General features: G+C 42.6%; 1 protein-coding gene and 1 non-coding gene across 2 annotated transcripts; both read right to left on the bottom strand.

The window, feature by feature from the left end:
- Window positions 1–1,488: 1,488 nt before the first annotated feature.
- Window positions 1,489–1,560, bottom strand: trnaq-cug (transfer RNA glutamine (anticodon CUG)). The gene has a single exon. It is a non-coding gene; the product is annotated as a tRNA-Gln (tRNA).
- An 11,468-nt stretch (window positions 1,561–13,028) lies between these two features.
- rbx1 (ring-box 1, E3 ubiquitin protein ligase) lies at window positions 13,029–24,015 on the bottom strand. The gene is made up of 5 exons (XM_048521548.1): window positions 23,883–24,015; window positions 18,964–19,042; window positions 17,107–17,177; window positions 15,714–15,799; window positions 13,029–13,425 (listed from the first exon to the last, which is right to left on the bottom strand). Exons 1-5 carry the CDS (start codon window positions 23,955–23,957, stop codon window positions 13,413–13,415), a joined length of 324 nt encoding a protein of 107 aa, XP_048377505.1. The 5' UTR covers window positions 23,958–24,015; the 3' UTR covers window positions 13,029–13,412.
- Between the last annotated feature and the right edge of the window lie 474 nt (window positions 24,016–24,489).

The raw sequence follows: 24,489 nt of genomic DNA, 5'->3' as shown, positions 1-24,489 counted from the left end.
AACCGCAGGAAATGCTACACTTGTCCCCACACCTCCTCCCTCACCCCCATCCCAGGCCCCAAGATGACATTCCACATTAAGCAGAGGTTCACCTGCACATCTGCCAATGTGGTATACTGCATCCACTGTACCCGGTGCGGCTTTCTCTACATTGGGGAAACCAAGCGGAGGCTTGGGGACCGCTTTGCAGAACACCTCTGCTCAGTTCGCAACAAACAACTGCACCTCCCAGTCGCAAACCATTTCCACTCCCCCTCCCATTCTCTTGATGACATGTCCATCATGGGCCTCCTGCACTGCCACAATGATGCCACCCGAAGGTTGCAGGAACAGCAACTCATATTCCGCCTGGGAACCCTGCAGCCATATGGTATCAATGTGGACTTCACCAGTTTCAAAATCTCCCCTTCCCCCACTGCATCCCTAAACCAGCCCAGTTCATCCCCTCCCCCCACTGCACCACACAACCAGCCCAGCTCTTCCCCCCCACCCACTGCATCCCAAAACCAGTCCAACCTGTCTCTGCCTCCCTAACCGGTTCTTCCTCTCACCCATCCCTTCCTCCCACCCCAAGCCGCACCCCCAGCTACCTACTAACCTCATCCCACCTCCTTGACCTGTCCGTCTTCCCTGGACTGACCTATCCCCTCCCTACCTCCCCACCTACACCCTCTCCACCTATCTTCTTTGCTCTCCATCTTCGGTCCGCCTCCCCCTCTCTCCCTATTTATTCCAGTTCCCTCCCCCCATCCCCCTCTCTGATGAAGGGTCTAGGCCCGAAACGTCAGCTTTTGTGCTCCTGAGATGCTGCTTGGCTGGCTGTGTTCATCCAGCCTCACATTTTATTATCTTGGAATCTCCAACATCTGCAGTTCCCATTATCTCTGTTTGTTAGATCTAACCAAACTGAATGTCTCCTTCCTTCCCACCTGTTCGGCAGCCACCACCCCCAAACACAAATACACACACACACACACACACACACACAGAACAAGGGCAGCCCAATTCCAAGAATATGACATTGTTATAGGAAACAGATGACAGAATTTTACTTTGCAAAATGACTTATAAATACCTCGAATGCAGTGGCAGCAGATTCATTTTTTTTCACAAGGGTATTGGATAAATCAGAATAAATCTGCATGAACACAGGGAAGAGGCATGCAATCATTTGGAAGGCTATTTCAACGACCCCGCGCAGGTACAGTGCGCTGAATGGCCTGTCAATTCTGTGCTAGGTAGGGAGGTAACTTGACAAAATGAGATTTACAAACATTATTCCGAAGTGAAGGATAATAGAACGGAAACTAATTTTCCTCATTTCGGAGTACCTTCTGATATCCTAGAGTTAATAATCTGTTTTACGAGCTGAATGTTATTTTAAATTACAGCTGGGCGGAAAGATGTTTAGCTCCTGATTCGCGGAGTACAGTATTCATACTGGTTAAAGTGCAAAGTAGATTTAAACCAAAATTTAAAATATCGCATAGGTTCCACCGAGATTTGAACTCGGATCGCTGGATTCAGAGTCCAGAGTGCTAACCATTACACCATGGAACCACATGCTAAACAAAGCTGACAATGTAATTAAAAAATTATGGATATGGGCACCTAGCAACAAAAAAAGTCTAATTCAAATTTTCTCCCCCAGGTCCCTGCGCCTGATTCCTGAAGCCGGTAGAATACCTGGATTCCGAGGTTACAAAAAGGGGAACCTCCGCCCCCAACGGCAAGCAAATTCGCAACATTAGAGACTCCGCTCAGTGAGAATAAGGCCCAGCTCCGATGTGTGGGGAGGAGGAGAGTATGAATTTTATGCCGGGGTGGGGTGAGGATTTTGTACAGGGTTTGGGAGTGAGGGGGTGGGGTGAGGATTTTGTACAGGGTTTGGGAGTGAGGGGGTGGTGTGGGGAGTTTGTACAGTGATTGGGAGTGAGTAGGTGGGGTGGTTATTTTGTACAGGGGTTGTGAGGGGGTGAGGGTTTTGTACAGGGGTTGGGAGCGAGAGGGTGGGGGTGGGGGTGGGGTGTTTGTACGGGGGATGGGAGTGAGGGCGTGGGGTTGGGGATTTTGTACGGGCTGGATGTGAGTAGTTAAGAGTGAGGGGGTGGGGGTGGGGTATTGCGAGGTGAGGATTTTGTGCAGGGGTTGGAAGTGGGGATATTGTATAGGGGTGGGTGTTGAGGGTTCGCTGTGAGGGGGTGGGGGTGATTGTGTGTGGATGAGAGCTGGTCCTGGGTGAGGGGGATGGGGCCGAATACCGGAGACGGGCGCAAAGCTGCAGTTTGCCGGAAGCTGTGTGCAATCGAAACCAGCCGCAGCCTGTCCACAGAACTGGATCCAGTGTGAATTGTCACGCATACACTCTCATCCACAAAAGCAAACGGTCATTACACGCACGCACACACAACCAAATGTTCAAGCCTAATCAGGAAATGCATCAAATATGACTTGCGCCATGTTACCAGCACATTGCTGCATTCACTCTGTCCCACTTTGGGAACTTGTTCTGTTTCAATATTAAAGTTGGGAGAGCAGTTGGGGATGGGGGTGAGAGATTAGAGACCACCGCCTGCTCCTTAAGTTCTTTGCAGGCAATTGAAAACTAGTTTGTCTCTGGTGGGGAATTTGCGAATTCAGTGGTTAAAAACTGAAGTCTGGATTTCATTTTCAGCTGCATTCAGGAATGGAGCACAGGTACAAACCATTTTCACTCGATATTACATTTCTAGTGGGTATATCCGTGCTGGAGAAGGGAGTGCTGAAAAATTAATATTCACAAGAGCCAGGGCAAAAAAAAATCACACTACACCAGCATATAGTCCAACAGGTTTGTTTGAAAACAAGTTTTTGGAGCCTCAGTTCTTCTTCAGGTGTTAGTGAGAAAGGGAGTATCAGACACAACATTTATAATTAGAAGATCGAAGTGTTACTACACCACTGCTGAGGATGTACTAAACAAACCTAAAGATACTGTTAAATCTTTAATTAGCTATAAAGGTTTTAATTGGTTAATATGTAAATGTAAATCCCCAAATTCCTTTCAAGTCATGGTCCCGAGAGAACTAAAGGTTTTATCAGTGTAGAGAGGTGACATTTTACATCGTCGACACACAAAAGCCATTTCAACTCCTTAAGTTATGAAGGTTTCAAATAAAGCCATTTAATGATCGCAAGATGACTGCATTCCAGAGTAAATCATGGGGCAGGGATATGTGGAGTTCAGGGGCTGAAAGAAGACAGAAACTGAGGAATAAATTATTGTAACAGGAGTGACAGCAGGGAAGCAGCCCATAACGATGGAAAGATGGACGGCCCTGGTAGCAGCTGCCAAGTAAATTACAAAGCAGAAATAAGGAGTTGATAAACGAGGATGTGTAAAACAAACTTGTATTTATATAAGATAACAAAGTGTGGAGCTGGATGAACACAGCAGGCCAAGCAGCATCTCAGGAGCACAAAAGCTGATGTTTCGGACCTAGAACCTTCATCAGAAAAGGGGGATGGGGACAGGATTCTGGAATAAATAGGGAGAGAGGGGGAGGCGGACTGAAGATGGAGAGAAAAGAAGATAGGTGGAGAGGAGAGTATAGGCGAGGTAGGGAGGGGATAGGTCAGTCCAGGGAGGACAGACAGGTCAAGGAGGTGGGATGAGGTTAGTAGGTAGGAGATGGAGGTGCAGCTTGAGGTGGGAGAAGGGGATGGGTGAGAGGAAGAACAGGATCCTTCTAGGACCAAAGAATAGCAGCAGGGAGAGTTTTAACAGTAATGTTCTCAGATTTACACAATGCTAGATGTGTACAAAGTGAATTGAGAGGTTCCCAAGGATAGGACTGTGATGAGGAGGAATTTCACTCTCTGAAGGTTGAGAGTCTTTGGAACTCCTTGCCACAGAGAGCTGTGGGGACAGACTTCTTGAGTTGAATTAAGGCCGAGATAGATTCTTGATCAGTTGGGGAAATCAAGGGTTATGGGTAAAACACAGAAAAGTGGATGTGAGGAACGTAGAACAACACAGCGCAGAGCAGGCCCTTCGGCCCTCGATGTTGCGCTGACCTGTCAACTAATCTAAGCCCCTCCCCCTACACTATCCATATACTTATCCAAGGACTGTTTAAATGCCCCTCATGTGGCTGAGTTAACTACATTGGCAGGCAGGGCATTCCACGCCCTGACCACTCTCTGGGTAAAGAACCTGCCTCTGACATCTGTCTTAAATCCGTCACCCCTCAATTTGTAGCTGTGCCCCCCTTGTACAAGCTGAAGTCTTCATCCTCGGAAAAAGACTCTCACTGTCCACCCTATCTAATCCTCTGATCATCTTGAATGTCTCTATTAAATCCCCTCTTAGCCTCCTTCTCTCCAATGAGAACAGACCCAAGTCCCTCAGCCTTTCCTCCAGAACAGGCAACATCCTGGTAAATCTCCTCTGCACCTTTTCCAATGCTTCCACATTCTTCCTGTAATGGGGCGAACAGAACTGCACGCAATATTCCAAATGAGGCCGCACTAGCGTTTTGAACAGTTGCAGCATGACATCACAGCTCCAGAACTCAATCCCTCTACCAATAAAACCTAACACACCATAAGCCTTCTTAACAGCACTATCAACCTGGGTGGCAACTTTCAGGGATCTATGTACATGGACACCAAGATCCCTCTGCACATCCACTCTACCAAGAATCTTTCCATTGACCTGGTCTTCTGCCTTCCTATTATTCCTCCCAAAGTGAATCACCTCACATTTATCCGTATTAAACTCCAATTGCCACGTTTCAGCCCAATTCTGCAGTTTATCCAAGTCTCCCTGCAACATTCTTCCACACTGTCCACCACTCCACCGACTTTAGTGTCATCTGCAAACTTACTAACCCATCCACCTATGCCTGTGTCCAAGTCATTTATAAAAATGACAAACAGCAGTGGTCCCAAAACAGATGAATGTCAGATCAGCCATGATCCTATTGAATGGAGGACCCAACCAGGCTACTCAGATTCATACAGTGCAGAAAAGGCCCTTCAGCCATCGAGTCTGCAGCAACATAAACACAACTAAAGATGTGCTAATCCCAATTTCCTACACTTATCCTTGAATGTTATGATATTTGAAGAGCTTATCCAAATTTTTTTTAAAAGGTTGTAAGGTTTCTGGCTTCCACTACCTTCCCAGGCAGTGCAGTCCAGGTTCTTACCACCTGTTGAGTGAAAAAGCTTTTTCCCAAATCTGCTCTGAATATCTCGCCCTTTGCCCTAAAACTATCCCCTCTCATGATTAAACTCTCAATCAAGGGGAACAGCTGGTCTCTATCTACCCTGTCAGACCTCACATAATCTTGCAGACCTGAATCATGACCCTCTCAGTCTTCTGTGCACTATAAGAAAACAGAACACAGAACAGTACAGCACAGAACAGGCCCTTCAGCCCACAATGTTGTGCCGACCATTGATCCTCATGGATGCACCCTCAAATTTCTGTGACCATATGCATGTCCAGCAGTCTCTTAAATGACCCCAATGACCTTGCTTCCACAACTGCTGCTGGCAACGCATTCCATGCTCTCACAACTCTCTGCGTAAAGAACCTGCCTCTGACATCCCCTCTATACTTTCCACCAACCAGCTTAAAACTATGACCCCTCGTGCTAGCCATTTCTGCCCTGGGAAATAGTCTCTGGCTATCGACTCTATCTATGCCTCTCATTATCTTGTATACCTCAATTAGGTCCCCTCTCCTCCTCCTTTTCTCCAATGAAAAGAGACCGAGCTCAGTCAACCTCTCTTCATAAGATAAGCCCTCCAGTCCAGGCAGCATCCTGGTAAACCTCCTCTGAACCCTCTCCAAAGCATCCACATCTTTCCTATAATAGGGCGCCCAGAACTGGACGCAGTATTCCAAGTGCGGTCTAACCAAAGTTTTATAGAGCTGCAACAAGATCTCACGACTCTTAAACTCAATCCCCCTGTTAATGAAAGCCAAAACACCATATGCTTTCTTAACAACCCTGTCCACTTGGGTGGCCATTTTAAGGGATCTATGTATCTGCACACCAAGATCCCTCTGTTCCTCCACGCTGCCAAGAATCCTATCCTTAATCCTGTACTCAGCTTTCAAATTCGACCTTCCAAAATGCATCACCTCGCATTTATCCAGGTTGAACTCCATCTGCCACCTCTCAGCCCATCTCTGCATCCTGTCAATGTCCCGCTGCAGCCTACAACAGCCCTCTACACTGTCAACGACACCTCCGACCTTTGTGTCGTCTGCAAACTTGCTGACCCATCCTTCAATTCCCTCGTCCAAGTCATTAATAAAAATTACAAACAGTAGAGGCCCAAGGACAGAGCCCTGTGGAACCCCACTCACCACTGACTTCCAGGCAGAATATTTTCCTTCTACTACCACTCGCTGTCTTCTGTTGGCCAGCCAATTCTGTATCCAAGCAGCTAAGTTCCCCTGTATCCCATTCCTCCTGACCTTCTGAATGAGCCTTCCATGGGGAACCTTATCAAATGCCTTACTGAAGTCCATATACACCACATCCACAGCTTGACCCTCATCAACCTTACTAGTCACATCCTCAAAAAACTCGATAAGGTTTGTAAGGCATGACCTACCCCTCACAAAGCCGTGTTGACTGTATTTGATCAAGCCATGCTCTTCCAGATGGTCATAAATCTTATCCCTCAGAATCCTTTCTAACACCTTGCAGACGACAGACGTGAGACTTACCGGTCTATAATTGCCGGGGATTTCCCTATTTCCTTTCTTGAAGAGAGGAATTACATTTGCCTCTCTCCAGTCCTCAGGTACGACTCCAGTGGAGAGCGAGGATGCAAAGATCTTCGCAAGTGGCGAAGCAATTGCATTTCTCGCTTCCCAAAGCAGCCGAGGACAAATCTGATCCGGGCCTGGCGACTTGTCAATCTTAATGTTTGACAAAATTTTCAGTACATCAGCTTCCTCTATCTCTATCCATTCCAGCATGCACACCTGCTCTTCAAAGGTTTCATTCACTACACAGGTCGTTTCTTTCGTAAAGACAGAAGCAAAAAACTCATTTAGGGCTTCCCCTACCTCCTCAGGCTCCACACACAAGTTCCCTATGCTATCCCTGATCGGCCCTACTCTTTCTTTGACCATTCTCTTATTCCTCACGTAAGTGTAAAATGCCTTTGTGTTTTCCCGGATTCCTTCTGCCAAGCCTTTCTCGTGCCCCCTCCTGGCTCTCCTCAGACCATTTTTGAGCTCCTTCCTTGCCTGCATGTAATCCTCTCTAGCTGAACTTGACCCTAGCTTCCTCCACCTTATGTAAGCTACCTTCTTCCTTTTCACTAGAAGCTCCACCGCTCTCGTCATCCAAGGTTCCTTTATCTTACCCCGTCTTGCCTGTCTCAGAGGGACATATTTAAAACAATCCAAGTCTATCTAGTATCTCGTTATAGCTCAATTTCTCCATTCCAGGAAATAGCCTGTTGAATATACTCTGTACTTCCCTTCTGTAGTGATGTGACCAGAGCTTCACACAGAACTCCAGCTGTGTCCCTTATGCCTTTATAATTATCCTATTCACATGGTCTGCTGACTTCAGGGATCTATGAATAATTAGCCCAAGATCCCCCTGTTCTCTAACTACCCAGTGTCCTGCCATTTATTAATACTCCCTCATCTTGTTTCTTCTTCCAAACCTCACACTCATCAGGGTTAAACACTGTTTAACCAGTTTGCTCATTTGATCAACCCAGATATGCCTTCCTGTAACCTACAACCACCTTCTTTGCTATTAACTACTCTACCAATCTTAATGTTATCTACAAACTTGCTTAACATTCCCCACACATTTTCATCCATATCATTTACGTGTATAACATACAACAGTCCTTTTAGTGCACCAGTGGACACCAGCCTCTGGTCACTCAGCCTTTTATCTCTGTGTCCTATTACTAAACTAGTTTCTGATCTGTCTCACCAGGATTCCTTCCATTCCATGTGCTTTAATCATCTCAACCAGTCTCCGATTCAGGACCTTGTCAAAAGCTTTGTTAAAATCCATATAAACTACATTCAACTGAACTTTCCACATCCACAGATTTAATCACATTTTCAAAAAAATTCTAACAGATTTGTTAGGCACAACCTCCCTCTGACAAAGCTATGCTGACTATCCCTAACTAACCCACACCTTTTCAAGTCAGTATTAGTTCACTCCTTCAGAATTTGTTCCGTAATTTCCCTATTACCAACGTGAGACTCACTGCTCTGTAACTTTCTAATTCATCTCTACTACCCTTCTTGAAAAGTGGAGTCACATTAGCCATCCTCTGGCACTTCCCCAGTGGCCAGAGAGGAATTAAAAATCTGTCTCAGAGCCCCTGCAATTCGTCTATTTTTAAGCCCAACATAGCTCCAATACCTCCCTACATGCTACATCAAACAGTATATGTTCCTCACTGGCCCATTTCCCTAATTCTGTACCTGCATTCTCTAATTGCAGAGCAAAGACTAAAGAAGACTCAAAGCAGAGATAGACAGATTTTTAAATCAGTAATAGGATCAGGGTATGGGGGGAAAAAAGTAAAATTGAGTTATTAGGTCAGCAATGATCTCATTCAATAGCAGAGCCAAATAGCCTGCTTATTTCCTGTGTTTTATGGCCTTATTTGCCCTGGAGGAAGTGAGCTGCTTTCCTGAACCATTGCAGTCCTTGTGGTGTGAATACAGGCATGATGTTTTTAGTGAATTATTTGGATACAATTGGTTGGCTTATTGTCATTTCAGAGCTTGTTTAGGAGTAAATATTGGCCCAACCAGGGAAGAGTGTGACATTACCTCCCTTTTGAAACATTAAGTGGGGCATTTTCATGATCATTAATAATGAGACCAGTGGCATTTTATTTCACATTTATTAATGAATTAAACACATCAGCAGTGGTGAGATTTGAACTCTCACTTCCAGTTAGTGCTCAATGCTAGATGGTTAATTGAACACCAAAGTGATATTCTACCTCCATGATGGCATCCATTTAATTGTTGGTGTTAGTTGACTCCTGTTGGGTTGGAGGAGTTTAGTTCAGTTTGACTGCTGTAACTCAAATCAGGGCAATTTGGCTACTGGGGTTAATTGGATAGATTCCTCTTGCTAGCATACACTAATTATTCCAAATGCTCCTTTTAGCTGACTCTGGTTTGTTTTAACCCACATCATTAGCATGATCCAAGTTCACTGAATTTAATAGGGATCTGTATCTCTTTTAAAGAAATGGGTACAGAGAGGCTTTGGGCATAGAATTGCTGTGTTGTGGTGAGGTTTACTGCAAAAAAACTTTGAAAATAGTTGAGTGTTGCTAAGGTTTTGGAAGCAGCAGATAAGAGCAGATTATTTGAGATCTTTAACTTAACTTCAGTTTATCTGCTAAACTCTCAATTTAAACCAGGATGTCATAAGGAGATGATGTTTAGAGTGATTATCCAGTATTTCGATTTAGAAGGGAATCCTGAAATCCTGCTTAAATCCCTAGATGTTGCAGCTAGAATTAGCCGGTATACAGTTAGGCTCGAGTTTGAAGGCAAACAGAACAGGAAAGATAAAAGAAGTGGAAAGTAAGGCAAGAAAGAAAAACAGGAAAATGTAAAATGACAGAGAGGGGAACACAGTCACTAATGGAAAAGGAAGTAGCATTTTAAAAAGCATGATCTCCAAAGAAATTAGGGCAACTACACAATATGCTTTGATCAAAGAAAAGCTTTGACTTAAAAAAAGAGATAGCAAATGTGTAAGATGATTTTGATTCAACTCAGAATTTGGGTGATTCTTCCTACTGACTCCACCAAACATTCCTATTCTGAATACTTACACCAGGTTTCCTCTTAACCTTCAGACAGTGGGGATAAAAGGGGCCTTTTTCAGGGAGGCAGCTGGTGGCTAGAGCATTCTGCAGGGGTCAGTGTTGGGACCACTATAATACACTAACATTCTGGATGAAGGAATGGAGGATATGGTTGCTAAGTTTACAAATGACACAAAAGATAGGTGGAGTGACAAATAGCATTGAGACTGGAAGGCTGCAGGATTTGGATAGGCTAGGAAGTGGAGATAGAACACAATGTGGGAAAGAGTGAGTATTTAGGCTTTGGTAGAAAGAATAGAGGTGTAAATTATTTTGGCAGTGGGCAAAGGTTTTGGAAATCTGAAGCACAGATGGTCTTAGGACAATCCTGAACAAGGACTCCAAAGGTTAACATATAGGTTCAGTTGGCAGTTAGGAATGCAAATACAATGAATGTTAACATTGAGAGGATTAGAATACCCAGAGATGCAGTGCTGAGGCTGTACAAAGGCTCTTGTCAGACAGGATTTGGAATAATGTGAACAGTTGTGCTTGTTATGTTAGGAGTGGTAGAGGACTCTGGGTCTGTACTCTGACTTTAGAAGTATGGGAGCGGATCTGATTGAAACTTATAGAATATTGAGTAGATGTGGGGATGTTTCCACTAGCAGGAGAGACTAGGAGTTGATGACACAGCCTCAAAAGGGAAGGGATGACCCTTGAGAACAGACATGCATAGGAATTTCTTCAGCCGGGGGTGGTGGGGGGTAGTGTATCTGTGGCAGCCAAACCATTGAATGTATTTAAGACAGATAGGACTTGACTAGTAAAGGGATCAAGGGTTATGGACACAAGGCAAGACAATGGGGTGGAGAAATAAATATATTAGCTATGATGAATGGTGGAACAGGTTCAATGGGCTGAATGGCCTAATTCTGCTCTGGTCCTATAAAAACTTAGTCTTGAGGAGAATAACACCAATTTTGTCAATCCTGCCACATAACCAAGCTCCCTCATTCCTCTTAGGATACTGGTAAGCCTCCTTTCTTAAGAGCCCAGAGAGACTACTTGCTTTCCTGATGTGTCGCCTTGAATTATACACAATATTACAAATGAGACTTAAACAGTTTTTTTAATCTTGAGTGTGACTTTCTGTACTAAATGCTTTTATTTACAATTACCTGATACACTTCCTTAACCTGCCATTTTCAAAGGTTTGTAAATATACACCTTCTGCCCAAGTCAGACTTAGGTTTACTGGCATTTTCTTGTTGTTTCTGTCTATGTATGTCACCTTTCAGTTACCCACGTGAACTGTATCTGCCAGTTCACTAATATGTGCAGCAGTGCATGTACTTACATAAGAGGGCTTTCAGTGAAAGCTAGTTGATCAATCTGTTAAAAATAGAAGTCTTACAGCTCACAGTTCCATTCAATTACAATCCCAATTTCTTATTGTATTCTTAAAATGCAAACTTCATCAATAAATATTTCACAGTAATATCCACCCACCACTGAAAGTGCTCCACTAGTATTGTTGGTGAGCAGGTCTTCAATCTATGTACCATGCCCAATTAATTTGGCTTCACTTGGTATGGATTGCCTGCGTAAAGAGGAGCCCAACAAGTAGATATTAATCTATAGCATTTCCGCAACATGCTCCACTGTCATCTTATTCTTCCCTCCGACTGCAATAATTTGTCTCCCTGTTGGGCCCATCTCTTGTTTTGCAGCATCATCATCTCTGGTCATTTTAATCACTTGCAGGTGTCCAGCCAATCATCAACATTCTCTTTTAACTGTACCTTTGCCCCGACTCTTCAAGAAACTGGAAACAGTTGTGGCTTGGCCTGCTGCACGATTCCCAGTGTCTATTTATTTATCTACATTCTGTCACAAAAATTGAACACCAATAGCTGGGCCAGCATTTACTCTCCATCCTTGGGGAAGTGGGGTGGTGAGCTGCCTGCTTGAAATGTGCAGTCTTTACGGTGTAGGAGCACCCATACAGTGGTTAGGGAGTTAAGATTTTGACGCAGTGACAGTGGTAAGGAGGATGATACAGTTCCACATCCAGTCAGCGCATGGTTTGGAGGGAAATGGAAGGAAAACAATGTTTAAGATTTTGTTTTGTTAAACTGGACACCATTGGCAAAAAAACAAAAACAACCATCACCCTTTCCTAATTGGCTTAAATTGAATGGCTTACCATTTCAGAGGGCAGTTAAGAGTCAGGAAGGGACAGCAAGTTTCTCTCTTCAAAAGGATGTTAGTGAACCAGGTGGGCTTTTAGGGACAAAGATAGCTTTATGGTCACAAGTACTGAGCCTATCTTACAGACCCATACTATTAATTAAATTTAAATTCTACCAATTGCACTGGGATTTGAACCCATGCCTCTGGATTAGTAATCCAGTGACATTACTGCTACATTTGAAGTGGTGAATTATGAGAAGAGAGTGGAATTAATTAGATCACCTCTTTCAAAGAACCAGCACATGCACAATGAACTGAATAGTCTTTTCTAGCCCCTCACTTCTCTTTAAAAATTCTTATTTTTCTTTCATACACTCCCACCGACTGCAATCTTGCCTTATTGCTGTATCAAGTTCCACAAAGTGAGTTTAAGAACATTGGAACTAGGAGTGGAAGTAGGCGCTTTGAGCTTATCGACTCTGCTTGATAAGTCAAGCAGATCATGTCTGACATGTGTGTTTTCACATTGAAGGCATTGCCCAAATACAGAGCAGTTGCTGGAACTGGCCTGCAGGCATATACCCATTCCCTTAACCCCAAATTAATTTCAGATACCAAATTACTGGCCCTGTTACATTCCAGGGATTCTGTGTCTGGAAACACAGTAACTGTTGCCAGGCGACCAATTTACAGGGATAATACTCTCAATTCAAACCATATCTTTAATTAGGATCTAAATACAAACATGCACACTCACTCAGAAGTAACCAATGACAGTTTAGAACAAGGTCAATTACTGCTTGTGGATGGACACAAACTACAGCCTGTTGGATACCCCGAACCAGCTGAGCTCCAGGGCAAAGACACCAGGGTGACTGAGTGAGGGAGCTAAACCCATGGTAGTTTCACACAAAGCCATGGCAGCATCACAGCTCAGTTTTAAAGTCAGGTTAGGTTTAAAAACTTCCTGTAGAGACAAAGGAAATAATTACACCTCTTCAAAAGCGGTCTGCTAAAGTAATTTTTTAATTAAATATAATACATAAAGAAAATCCTAATGTTTTTCTATCCATAACATGGAAAAGGGATGGTAAAGCAAAAAAACAGTTTTCACATGGAGTATGCTTTGGCTCTCCACTACAATAGTGTGAACAGTTTCCAGATGCTTATTTTAAACACAAGTTGAAACATTTGCAGCTGCAGAAGGTAAAAGGGCATTTTTTTTAAAAAAGGGTCAAGTTTATGGTCAAGTCTTTGCTATTTAAATAAACATTCCTCACTTAAAAGATTCTGGGAAGGCAGAGCAGGTTGAGTGGAATGCTGATGTCAAGGACAGCACATCAGGGAGGCTGCTAACATTGGCCACTGAGGCATAATGATGCCATTTCCGTTTAATGGCCATACCTGAGGAAATAAAATATTTTAAAGTCATTTTCGCATATTACTCAAAAGTCTCTCAACAGAACACATTGGAGGCAGCTCTTTGTTAAGACTACAAAAATGGCATTTGTGTATCCAGCAAAGTTAACTGTCTATCCCCGAATCTAGGTTCACTACATCCACTGCAGTGCCAATGCCTGGCTTAAGGGGCCACAAATTTTATTTTTCTCCTTGTTCCCTAGCCCATGAACTCCCCCTTAGAAATCATGTAACTGAGGGCAAGTAAATCCTTACTAGAAACATAGGACACAGGAGGGAGGACTAGGTAATTCAGCCCTTTGAGCCTGCTCTGCCATCGTTATGATCATGGCTATTCCCAATTTTATCCCACACCCTATGATCCCTTAGTCTGAAGTGCTATATCCAACTCCTTTGTGAAATCATACAATGTTTTGTCCTCAACTGCTGTTCCTTGGTAGCAAATTCCACAGGCTCACCACTCTCAGGTGAATAAATTTCTTATCCCAGTCTTAAAATGTTAACCCCACATCCTTAAGACCGTGACCCAAGGTTCTGAATTTCCCTATCATTGGGAACATCCTTCCTGCATTCAGGCTTTCCAGTCCTGTTCAGAATTAAGTTTCTATGAGATCCCCCCATATTGTTATGAACAGTAGTGAATATAATCCTAACCAACTTAACCTGTTCTCATACACCAGTCCTACCATCCCAGGAATCAGTCTGGTAAACCTTCACTACAGTCCCTCTTTAACAAGAGCAAGCTTCCTCAGATAAGGAGGCCAAAACCACACAGAATTTTCCAGGTGGAATCACACCAAGGTCCTGTATGATTTGCAGCCAGGCATCCTTGTTCCTGTAATCTAATTGTCTTGCAATGAAGGCCAATGTACCATTTCGCTTCAGAGTCTGCTCAACCTCCATGTTTACCTTCAACAACAGATGAGGACACCCAGGTCTCACTGTACATTACCTCTCAATTTATAGCTAGATAACAACAAGCCACCCTCCTGTTATTGCTACCAAAGTGGATAACTTTACATTTATCCACATTATATGGCATTTGCCCACTCACTCACCTTGTCCCGAATCACTGAAGTGGCATCTTTACAGCTCACCCTTCTACCCAGCTTTGTCTCACTGCACATCTTGAGAGATTACTTTTTAGTTCTCTCATCTAAATCATGAATACATATTATGAATAGTTGGGCACTAGTCCTTGCAAACCTGTACCCAATGTTACCTTCCTGCTATTCAGAAAAAGGCCTGTTTGTTTCCTGTCTGCCTACCATTTTTCTATCCATCTCAATACACTACCCCCATGCCTTGCACTAATTTTTAGTTTTACACATTAATCTTGAGACACTTTTACACCACATCTACTGGCTCTGCCTCAATCCCAACAGTTACACCCTCAAAAAGAATTATAGCAGATTTGTCAGACAACTTGCCTTTCGTAAATTCATGCTAAACAGCCCAATCCTGCCACTATTTTACAAGAATCCTCGGCTTTCAAATCCTTCAGAACAGACTCTAGCATTTTCCCCCCCACTAGACATCAGACTGACTGGTCTATAACTGAGTTTTCTACCACCCTTTTTGGGTGGAGTGGTTACATTAGTTACCCTCCAACCTGCAGGAATTGCTCCAAGGTCTATAAAATTTTGAAGATGACCACTACTCCATCCACTATTTCTAGGGTCACCTTAAGTACTCTAAAATATAGATTACCAGGCTCTGAGGATTTATCAGCCTCCAATCCCAATGTCCCTAATATCTTTTCTCCACCAAAAGAGATTTCCTGTAGTTCTTCTTTCCCATGAAACCCTCCGTTTCCCACATTTGTTACACTATTGCTTCCTCCTCTGCAAAGACACAGCCAAAATATGCATTTAGTTGGTCAGCCATTTCTTTATTCCCCATGATAAATTCCCATTTCTGACATTTGCCTTCACCAATGTTTTCCTCTTCACATACCTATAGAAATATTTTTTTAAAAATACAGTCAACATCCCCTTGTTCACCTTTGCTGATTTATGAACAGCCCACACTCAGGTCTGTTGGTTATTTTTCCTGGCTTTTTTTTTGTGTCTGTTCATTGGATCTCATACTGTATGAAATTTTCATGAAGTACTGAATACTAGCTGTAATATGACCTACATGCACGAATGGACTTCAATACATTTACCATGCAGAATTCCCAGAGTCCTACATAAAGATATTTTGCACAAATGTTCAATTTGTTCCTCTAAAATTCATTTACCAGACACTCCCACAAAAATGTTCCTACTTACTTCTGGAATTCCCACTCCCTGTTGTCCAAGGGGCAAACCTGTCTGGTCTTCAGCCAACGTGAAATGCAGTGGAAATGGAAGGCATGCTGCAAAAACAGACAGGAGAGAGGGAGTGCGAGGGAGAGAGAGAGGTGGAAGGTTAACGGTAGCAGTCATCATCTGCTTGTCTGTACACACAGTATTGTTCTACTGAAGGGGTAACAGTGCTTGCAATATCTTGCCTGGCTTTTTGGTGCTGTCATTTGATCTGAAATCGATGAGGTGGGGCCAAGGACTGTAACAGTAATGTCACTGGACTAGGACTCAAGATCACAGATGATGAAATTTGAATTCCATACAAATCTGGAACTGAAAGCTGGTCTAATGGTGACCATTTAACTACTGATTGTGAAAAGCCACCCAGATTGTGAACGCTAAGAAATCTGATGCCCTTACCTGGTCTGCATTACATATGACTTCACACCCATAGTAAAGTTGACTCTTAACTGTCTTCTGGATGTTTCGGGGTAGGCAACAAATGCTAGTCTAGCCAGTGACTCTCCAATGCCATTACAAAACAAACAAGTCATACGTTTGGATGTCTAAAAGTACAATATTAACAAAAGTAAAAAGACTTTAGGCACTGGAAATCTGGAATAAAAACTGAAAATGCATCTGCTGTCAGATTCACAGGAAGTTTTCATTTAATTACCTGTGATTCTAGATGGATCAGATCCATGTACTGACAAGACAGAATGACAGAACAGTTTCCACAACATTTAGGGCAGTTAAAGGCCACACATGCTCTGATTTCATAGGTCAAACTGCTCAGATAATAGTCATCTTAGGCAAGGTAACACGTAACCATAAAAGTGATGCACAGGAAAACAGTCCTCAAAAGAAGGCAAGGTGAATAAGTAATTAAACTCCAGTTTATTACTTGCTCATTTTGCAAGAAGCATTGCAGGATGCAATGGTTTAAAGATAGAGGTGAAATTATTATACCATGTGGAGGAACCTTGCACTTTCAATCGTTCCTTCATAATACAAAAGCATCACAAAGCACTTCACAGGCAATTTAAAAAAAGGGCTGTAGTGTCTGCTGAATCACTGGAAAATTCATGGCAAGGTCCAAGAACAGCATCAACCAGACACCCATTTTTGGATGATTTTGCTTGGTGGAACAAAGTTGGTCAGGTCACAGGAGACTTTTGCCTGCTGCTGCAGGATATAAAATCCATTTATGAGGGTGGAGGGGACCTGCTTCTCTGCCTTTTCAAACACAAAAAGATGCTGACAATACAGAGTTCTCTCTGTATGCACTGAAGTAGCAGCTCAGATTCTTGTATCTAACAATATCACAAGCTTATGCCCAAAGCCATCAGATACAGTAATGGAGACACAAGATACTTACATTACACACACCCCAAGCGACAGTGCACTCCTCTGAAGTAGCCGAAGCCTGGTTTGCTTGACATTCTATACCTACAAATCAGAAAAATTCAACAGCACGTTACCTACCCAATTTGGTAGCAGTGCATGTGCTGGCATTGCCAAGTGGAACTAAATGTTGACTGAATGAAGCAGGTTCAGGTCCCCATTCTATTGTGTTGTTACAGTGTCCTGGATACAGGCAGATTTCAAACAGCACCTACAAAGCTGTAGTTTCAGGGTTACAGTGAGTTTTGCAGATTCCAGACCACTTTGATTTGTTGAAAAACATCCAGAATTGTATATTATTCAATATTTCAATTTGGATCAAACCTGCCTAACCATAAATTGATCAGGTATGGCAAGCAACAAATGCTGTACAGGGTAACAACACCCACATCCACAAAAGAATAAAAAAGCTTCACTCCAGCCATAGAAATGGGGTCAAAACATTCGCATTCTACTTCTCTTCGGTAGAGAAAGTAGAGAGGTGCCTGATCGAGACATCTGAAATGCTCAAGAATCTGATGGGGGCATGACATATTTAGAACCAGGCCATTTAAGGTGAACCAGTAGGCACCGTTTTCCTGCAGAGGGGAGTAGTCAGCTGGATTACTCACTCTTTCAAAGACTATGGATTGAGAGAAAATTGCAACTTTCAAAATGGAAGTCAATGAATATGAAAAATAGATCAAGTTCATTATCACCACAGTTTCCCTTCCTCTCCCCAATAAATAACTGCATTTATTGGAAGTCCATATATGGGGAAAATTGTGAACTATCAGGTGAAAGCCAAATCATAGGAACAGGAGTAGGTCAGTCAGCTCTCAAATCTGTTCTGCAATTCAGCGAGATCACAGCTGATCTGTGGCCCAATTCCATAACCTCCACTTTGGCCCATAGCCCTTAAAATTTAAAAAAAACAAAAACAACTCTTAGATTCAGTACTAACAAGTGATTCACCATCCACTGCCATTGTGGAAGAAAGATCGCTACCATTCTATATGTACTGAACTGCTTCCTAATTGCTCCTCAAACAGTCTAGGTTGATTCGCAGACTATGACCCCTAATTACAGAATCCCCAAACAGTGGAAATAGCTTATCTTTATCTACCCTGTCTTTTCTTGTTAATATCTTGAATACTTCAAATCAGATCACCCCATAGACCTTTTTAAAGAATTTAGAAGGTTAATTTGTATGATCTCTCCTCATAATTTAACCCCTAAAGTCCAGGTATCATTCTTGTAAACCTAGGCTGAACACTCTCCGAGGCCAATATAGCCATCCTTAGGTGTGGTGTCAAGATCTACTTACAGTAATCCATATGGTGTCTAACCATGGTTTTGTATAGTTTGCAGCATTATATCTGGAGGACTGCAGAAGTAAAGGCCAGCAATTAGCATTCGATTATTTTCTGTACTTTTTCATGGCATTTGAAAAATCTATGCACCTGAATCCCCAAGTCTCTTTGGACATCCATTGTCTTTAACTTCATACCACCTAGAATGTATCCTGATCTATTCTTTTCTAGTCCAAAAGCTAATAAACTCAATTGCTTATACTGAATTCGGTCTGCCACAGTTTTCACCACTGAGTCTACCAATATTGCTTTTTAATTTTATGCTATTATTTACACTGTCTACAAAAGGTGTCTAACTTTGCGCCATCAGCAATTTTAGATATCTGACTGACAATATCTAGGTCATTTATAAATGAAATGAATAATTGAGGCCTTAACACAGATACCTGTAGGACATCACTGGCTACATCCTGCCAAAGTCAAACGGCTTCATAACATATCTGTAATTCTTAAGTTCTCTGAATGCAGCACATACTCACAGAGGTCCATGATGTGATTTCGGCAGATGGCACAGTTATCCACCACAATGTCCCAGGCCCACAGGGCTACTGCATTCCACTGCAACAAAAACCCAGGGTCAACAATATAGTTAAAACAACTCTGGCTAGGGACAGTAGATTAATACCCTATTCGCAGAAGATTACGATAAACACAGGTGAAGGTGGGCCACTGAGTATGCCACTAAATTTAAAAAAAAAGAAAATGCCAGAGAAACTCAATGTCTGGTAACACCTGTTGAGACAGAACCAGTTATGCTTTAATTTCAACAGCTTCGTCAGAACTGAGACTACTCCTGCCGCATTCAAATGCTTTACAACAATTGAAGGGATTTCACTTTCACTATTCTAACATGCATTGATCATATGAAGCATGTTTTGATGAGTCATCATTATCTTTAATTTAGTAAACTTCAGTTTATAATACTCCAGATTAATCTCCTTTGCACCCAGTTATAATCCCTTATGCCTCTTAAGCAATCTACAGATACCTCCTATAGAGGGTGCAGCTTTTACAAAGAACACATTGACTTCAAGTGACAGATTGCTGGCAATTGTAGAACCTAAGTATGTGAAGATATCCATAACATCCAATGTCACACTGTCAAATCTGATAGATGTTGCCACAGCATCATCTGGACCATGATATTTATCTTTCCTATTCTGACAGTCAAACCAACTCTTTACAGATGAGATAGCTATGTAAATGGACAGATTCTATCAGCCTGTAGGGAATGCCAGTGGACAGTCAGTATAGAGCATCTCCCTTAATATACCTTTACCCGAGATCCAAGTCAGTTATTTTGGAATGTAAGTAGATATCCTGTAAGAAGATATCCTGACTTAGAGGCACATGATAGTGGCAAGAAGAACAGGCAAAAGGGTGTCAGCACCAGTACATAACCCTAGCTAAGTGCATTTCACACCTTGAAGGATTGCATTTGTGCCTCAGCTGTCACAGAAAACAAGTAACAGATCAGCATCTTTGACAAGTGAGAAATTTTCACTGGCAAAATAAATACTTTCTCTGCTCACTCGCTCGAATGCCACAGTGCAACTGGTGGAGGCAATAAACAGCGGTGGCCCTTGCTTACAGCATTTTGCCATTGGCAAAGCCTGCTGTCAGATCAACTGAATACATCACCTTAGGAAAGAAAAAGAATTCAAATTGCTCTTCTTGATTGGTAATGTGAAGATTATGTACCTAGAATTGTCAGACAAATTGCACCTGATTGATAACAAGCAAAAGGCAGCCCCAATCGACAAAACTGAGTTTCCCTTCAAAGATCAACTCACCAAAAGAGAAACATAAGCTCATCTGGTATGAGAAGAATTCAGAATAAATACAGAAGCAAGGTATAGGCTTCACTGTAACAATCTCACACATATAGAACTCCCCTTATGGAGTCAGAATGGTCCCTCCAGTTAACCCCATGTAGTCCGTTATGACAGATATATACGGGCCGAATGGCAATATATCCGCCCCGTGGGACGCCCGCTGTCGGGACACACACACACCCCTCCCTGATTCTTCATCTGTGAAGACTGAGAATCAGAAAGCAAATTGTGAAAACAATTAATCATGAAATTAAAGACATTTACAGGCTCCGAGACAATTGTTCTCAGGTTAAAAATCTAACATCAAGGATTTTAAGGACTGTTAAATTATATAGCCTTTGTTTTTCTTGCCTGTGCCAGGCACATTTTTAGAAAAGAACATTACATCTGCACTTGATTATGTGTTTTTACTCATTTTCTTAGCTAATAGGATTTCTTTCACTCAGTAAGCCTTGTAATGGACTCCTTAATTTTGACTAGTATTAAATTTTAATTGTAGTGCGATAGCTACATGCTAAAAATAAATTTAAAATTGCTGTGACTGACCAAAGGGAACTTTTTTAAAAAAAAAGCCAAATTAGACCTGTAACAAACTTTTCAATTTAGTTATTGGATAGTTTGCATGACGGGTTACCTTATTATTATTTAAAATAATACTGGATATCTGGAGAAAACTGGAGGGAAAAATGGACATAGTAAATGGACAATTGCACGCCCCCTTTCGCACTGCGCTCTTGAAATATCTTAGACTGGAATAATGCTTTCCTAGTTCTGATTTCAGACCCTGGTTTGTGGTGCTGTGTACGTGCAATGTCAATAAAAGCATGACATGACGTTGAAGAGACACTTCCACTGCATCATCCCATCAAGTTTGTAAATGCTTCGTATACCGCAAAACTTTGAACGCAAAATAGTTTAAAAAAAAACTTACACAATCCCTCAATTCAGTTTTCAAGTAACTCTTAAAATAACCTCAAAAAAATGAAAGAAATATCATTGGACTTCTGTACCATCACATTATTTGCAGATATTGGACAAACCACACCATAACCAAGTGGGAAATAAGTGGACAGTCTGGAAAAACTCACATCAGCAGAACAACAATTTAACATTAAGCTCTAAACTGAATGTGATATTAGCTTCAAATACTTATGACACTTTAAAAGAGGATCACTGCCTACTGATGGGGGGGGGAGTGGGAGGAAGAGAAGAAAAGAGAGAGAAAAAGAGACCTAGACAGAGAGTTTTTCTTTCCTTCATCTACTTACAAGTTCTGAATCTATTACTAAATTCCTTTCCCAATTCATTCCTAGGATGCAAATATCAACAAGTTTGGCATTTGCTGCCCATTCTAAAAGGCCTTGAAAGGAGTTAACTTGGCAACTATTAGAAACTGAATTTAGCATATTCTAGTTTCCGTAGTCACCTCCAGACCTACTACATTCCTGATCACTGCAGCATCAGCAGCCATGCAGTTCATAAAACAAACACAGTCATTGATATGTCCACTAAGAAATTCAGGGTGAAGGTACTAAGGTATAGCTTAGATGTACTGCAATTAAAGGGAAGCAGGATTGGTACTTAGGGAGAAAGGAGTAAAAGAATATGCTGGCAGAATGAGATAATGTAATAAGAGAAATTAGTGAGAAGCAAATACTGGCAGACGAGACTGCACTAAGTGTAACACAGGTATGTCAGATAAAGACTGAATGACCAACTGCACAGCTTTCTATAAAGGGCCAAATGAAGAAATATCATTAAAGACTGCACTCACCACAAATGTTCATGCTTAGGCTGCACCTAAATTTGAGAAACTCAAGGGAATTTAAACACTTTGGGGCAGTAAGTTCCAAACTATTTTGAAAACAACAACCTCAATTGGAGGAGCAAAAGCAAAAGCAATCATATCACAAGAACTGTCTCCCCTTAGATAACAACCAGCATCACATCCCAGACAGCATCCAGCCTTACCCTGCTATTGTCTGGTACTCTCTATGGCCAATGGGCTACTTCATTTCTTTACCACAGAAACAAACAAACAAACAGTCATATAATGTTTCTTGCAGAAGCACTCCCATTTATAAAGTCTGGTCCCTGGTATCGGGTGCCCCCAAGCTGAACAGTGGCGTGTCTCAGCCAACCCAGAACTGTGATACTACAGAACAATCTGGGATCCAACATCAGTCACCTGAAGACTAGAGTCTATATTTCTGCTCTTTTCTGGCCAACATGCCAGATCCATGACCCAGATTGGCTCACGTTAAATCACTGCACACCCCTAGAGTCAACCACATTGGTGTGGATCTGATGATACATGTAGGACAGACCAAACATGGGCAGCAGTTTCCTTTTCTAAAGCAAATTAATGAACCAGATGGGTTTTTCCAACAAACAGCAATGATTTCATGTCATTATTGGACTCCTCGTTCCAATTTTTAATTAGTAAATTCAAGTTCCACACCTGCCAAGACAGGATTTGAACTGAAATCACCAGAGCATTAGGAACAATACCACTAGGCCTTCACACCGATCCAGGTACACAAAATAACATTTATAAAAAGACATCATAAAATTTATTATTATGTATTTGTAACAATTACATGTCAACCTATAATACAACTTTTAAGTTTACACAGCATTTTGACAATGAATATTTGTTTTTCTCTCAAATAACTGAGAAAAGTGAAAACATTTGTGAACAATGGAAGTGTCTCTATTACTGTTAAATGCATGCAGGGACAAGGGCTACAACCCCTCAAGTCTGATGACAAGTTTACTTCTGAACTCACTTGCACCATTGAAAAGCTTTTTTTTAAAAAAAAGCAAGAACTTCTTGCACAGGGTAGGACTCATTTTTTTCTAATACATTGAAATCATTTAATATAAACTGTAATTAACTTAGTTCTCTGGGATAAAGGAATAAAGTTGAGGACTCAATACATTTAACTTTTCTCTTCACAGATGCTGCCAAACCCAGAGTTTTTCCAGCAATTCCTATTTTCAATTACAAAGCAATTCTTACTTTTATTGTTAAACAATATACCAAAAATGCACGTACGAATGTGAGCGGGAAGTGAACTGTTTGTTTCTGTAGAGTGTTAAAATGGGTCCGTACTGGAAGATACTATCAGGAGCTGCTGGTAACAAGTCCACACCCGCTCCTCTGGTCATCTGTCTCCCTGAGAAACAGACGTGCACCCAGCGGCCTAAAAACAAACACATGTATGTGACAGAGGCCCAATGACAAAGCAGCAAGCGAGCAGTCTGCGCCTCTCAGGAAGGGCAGGCCGGGGGCGTGCGAGCGTGTCAGACTAAGATGGCAGGAGGTGGGAGCGGGATGAGATTTAGGGGGCACGGAGACACTAGGGGCGCAAGAACCTGCCCAATGCTCTTACGGTTAGCTCACGGCCACCATTAGTCAGCTGGTGCTGCCAATTAAGCCGCCAACATCCGGTCGTGTTTCGATCCGCTTCAAACTGCCAGATTTGGAAACATCACACGTTTCAATACCCAGCCCTGCTCCGTTGGAAGCAGTCTGTATCCTGCATCCTAGCATACTGTACCTTCTTAACCTCGAAGCGCTTCTTCCCGCCACTGTTGGTAGAGCTTGGTGCGTCCACATCCATTGCCGTCGCCATTTTGTCTGCCTTCAGCCGGTGGCTACCTGTTGCCAACCAATCAGCTATGTTCAATTTGCACATGCGCAGCCGACTGGTTAACGCCCCGCCTACTTAGCGTCACGAGGATCCCGACAACACTAAACTTCAAAAACACTGTACTCAGCCCCGCCTCCTCCGGTATGGAGGGGCCAGGAGTCCACTAAGCTCCGCCTCTACGTCACATGTTCTCGTCTACACCCCGGAGTTTCCGTTTCCTCTCTTGTGGAGGTACCCAAACAAAAGTCCTGCCCCTTCGCAACGCGTTTCTGGCCACGCCCACTGCACGAAGCAGAGCTCCACCTCCTCCCGCTATTTCGCCACCAAACCCGCTGTACATCAAAGGCCTGCCCACCTACTGGCACGTAAACATCACCGTGTGGCGTCACAGAGCCACGCCACTTTCCGTAACGTCACCCCAGTAAAGCCTCGCCTCTCTATGTCGTCACCTAGTACCGCCTCCGATGGTAGGACCACCCGGATGAGATGCACAAAGCCCACCCCCAGAAGTGAC

The sequence above is a fragment of the Stegostoma tigrinum genome, chromosome 38 (genome assembly GCF_030684315.1).
Source record: "Stegostoma tigrinum isolate sSteTig4 chromosome 38, sSteTig4.hap1, whole genome shotgun sequence".
Lineage (NCBI taxonomy): Eukaryota > Metazoa > Chordata > Chondrichthyes > Orectolobiformes > Stegostomatidae > Stegostoma > Stegostoma tigrinum.
The sequence above is the reverse complement of the archived record's forward strand: the minus strand, read 5'-3'. Positions and strand labels throughout refer to the sequence as shown.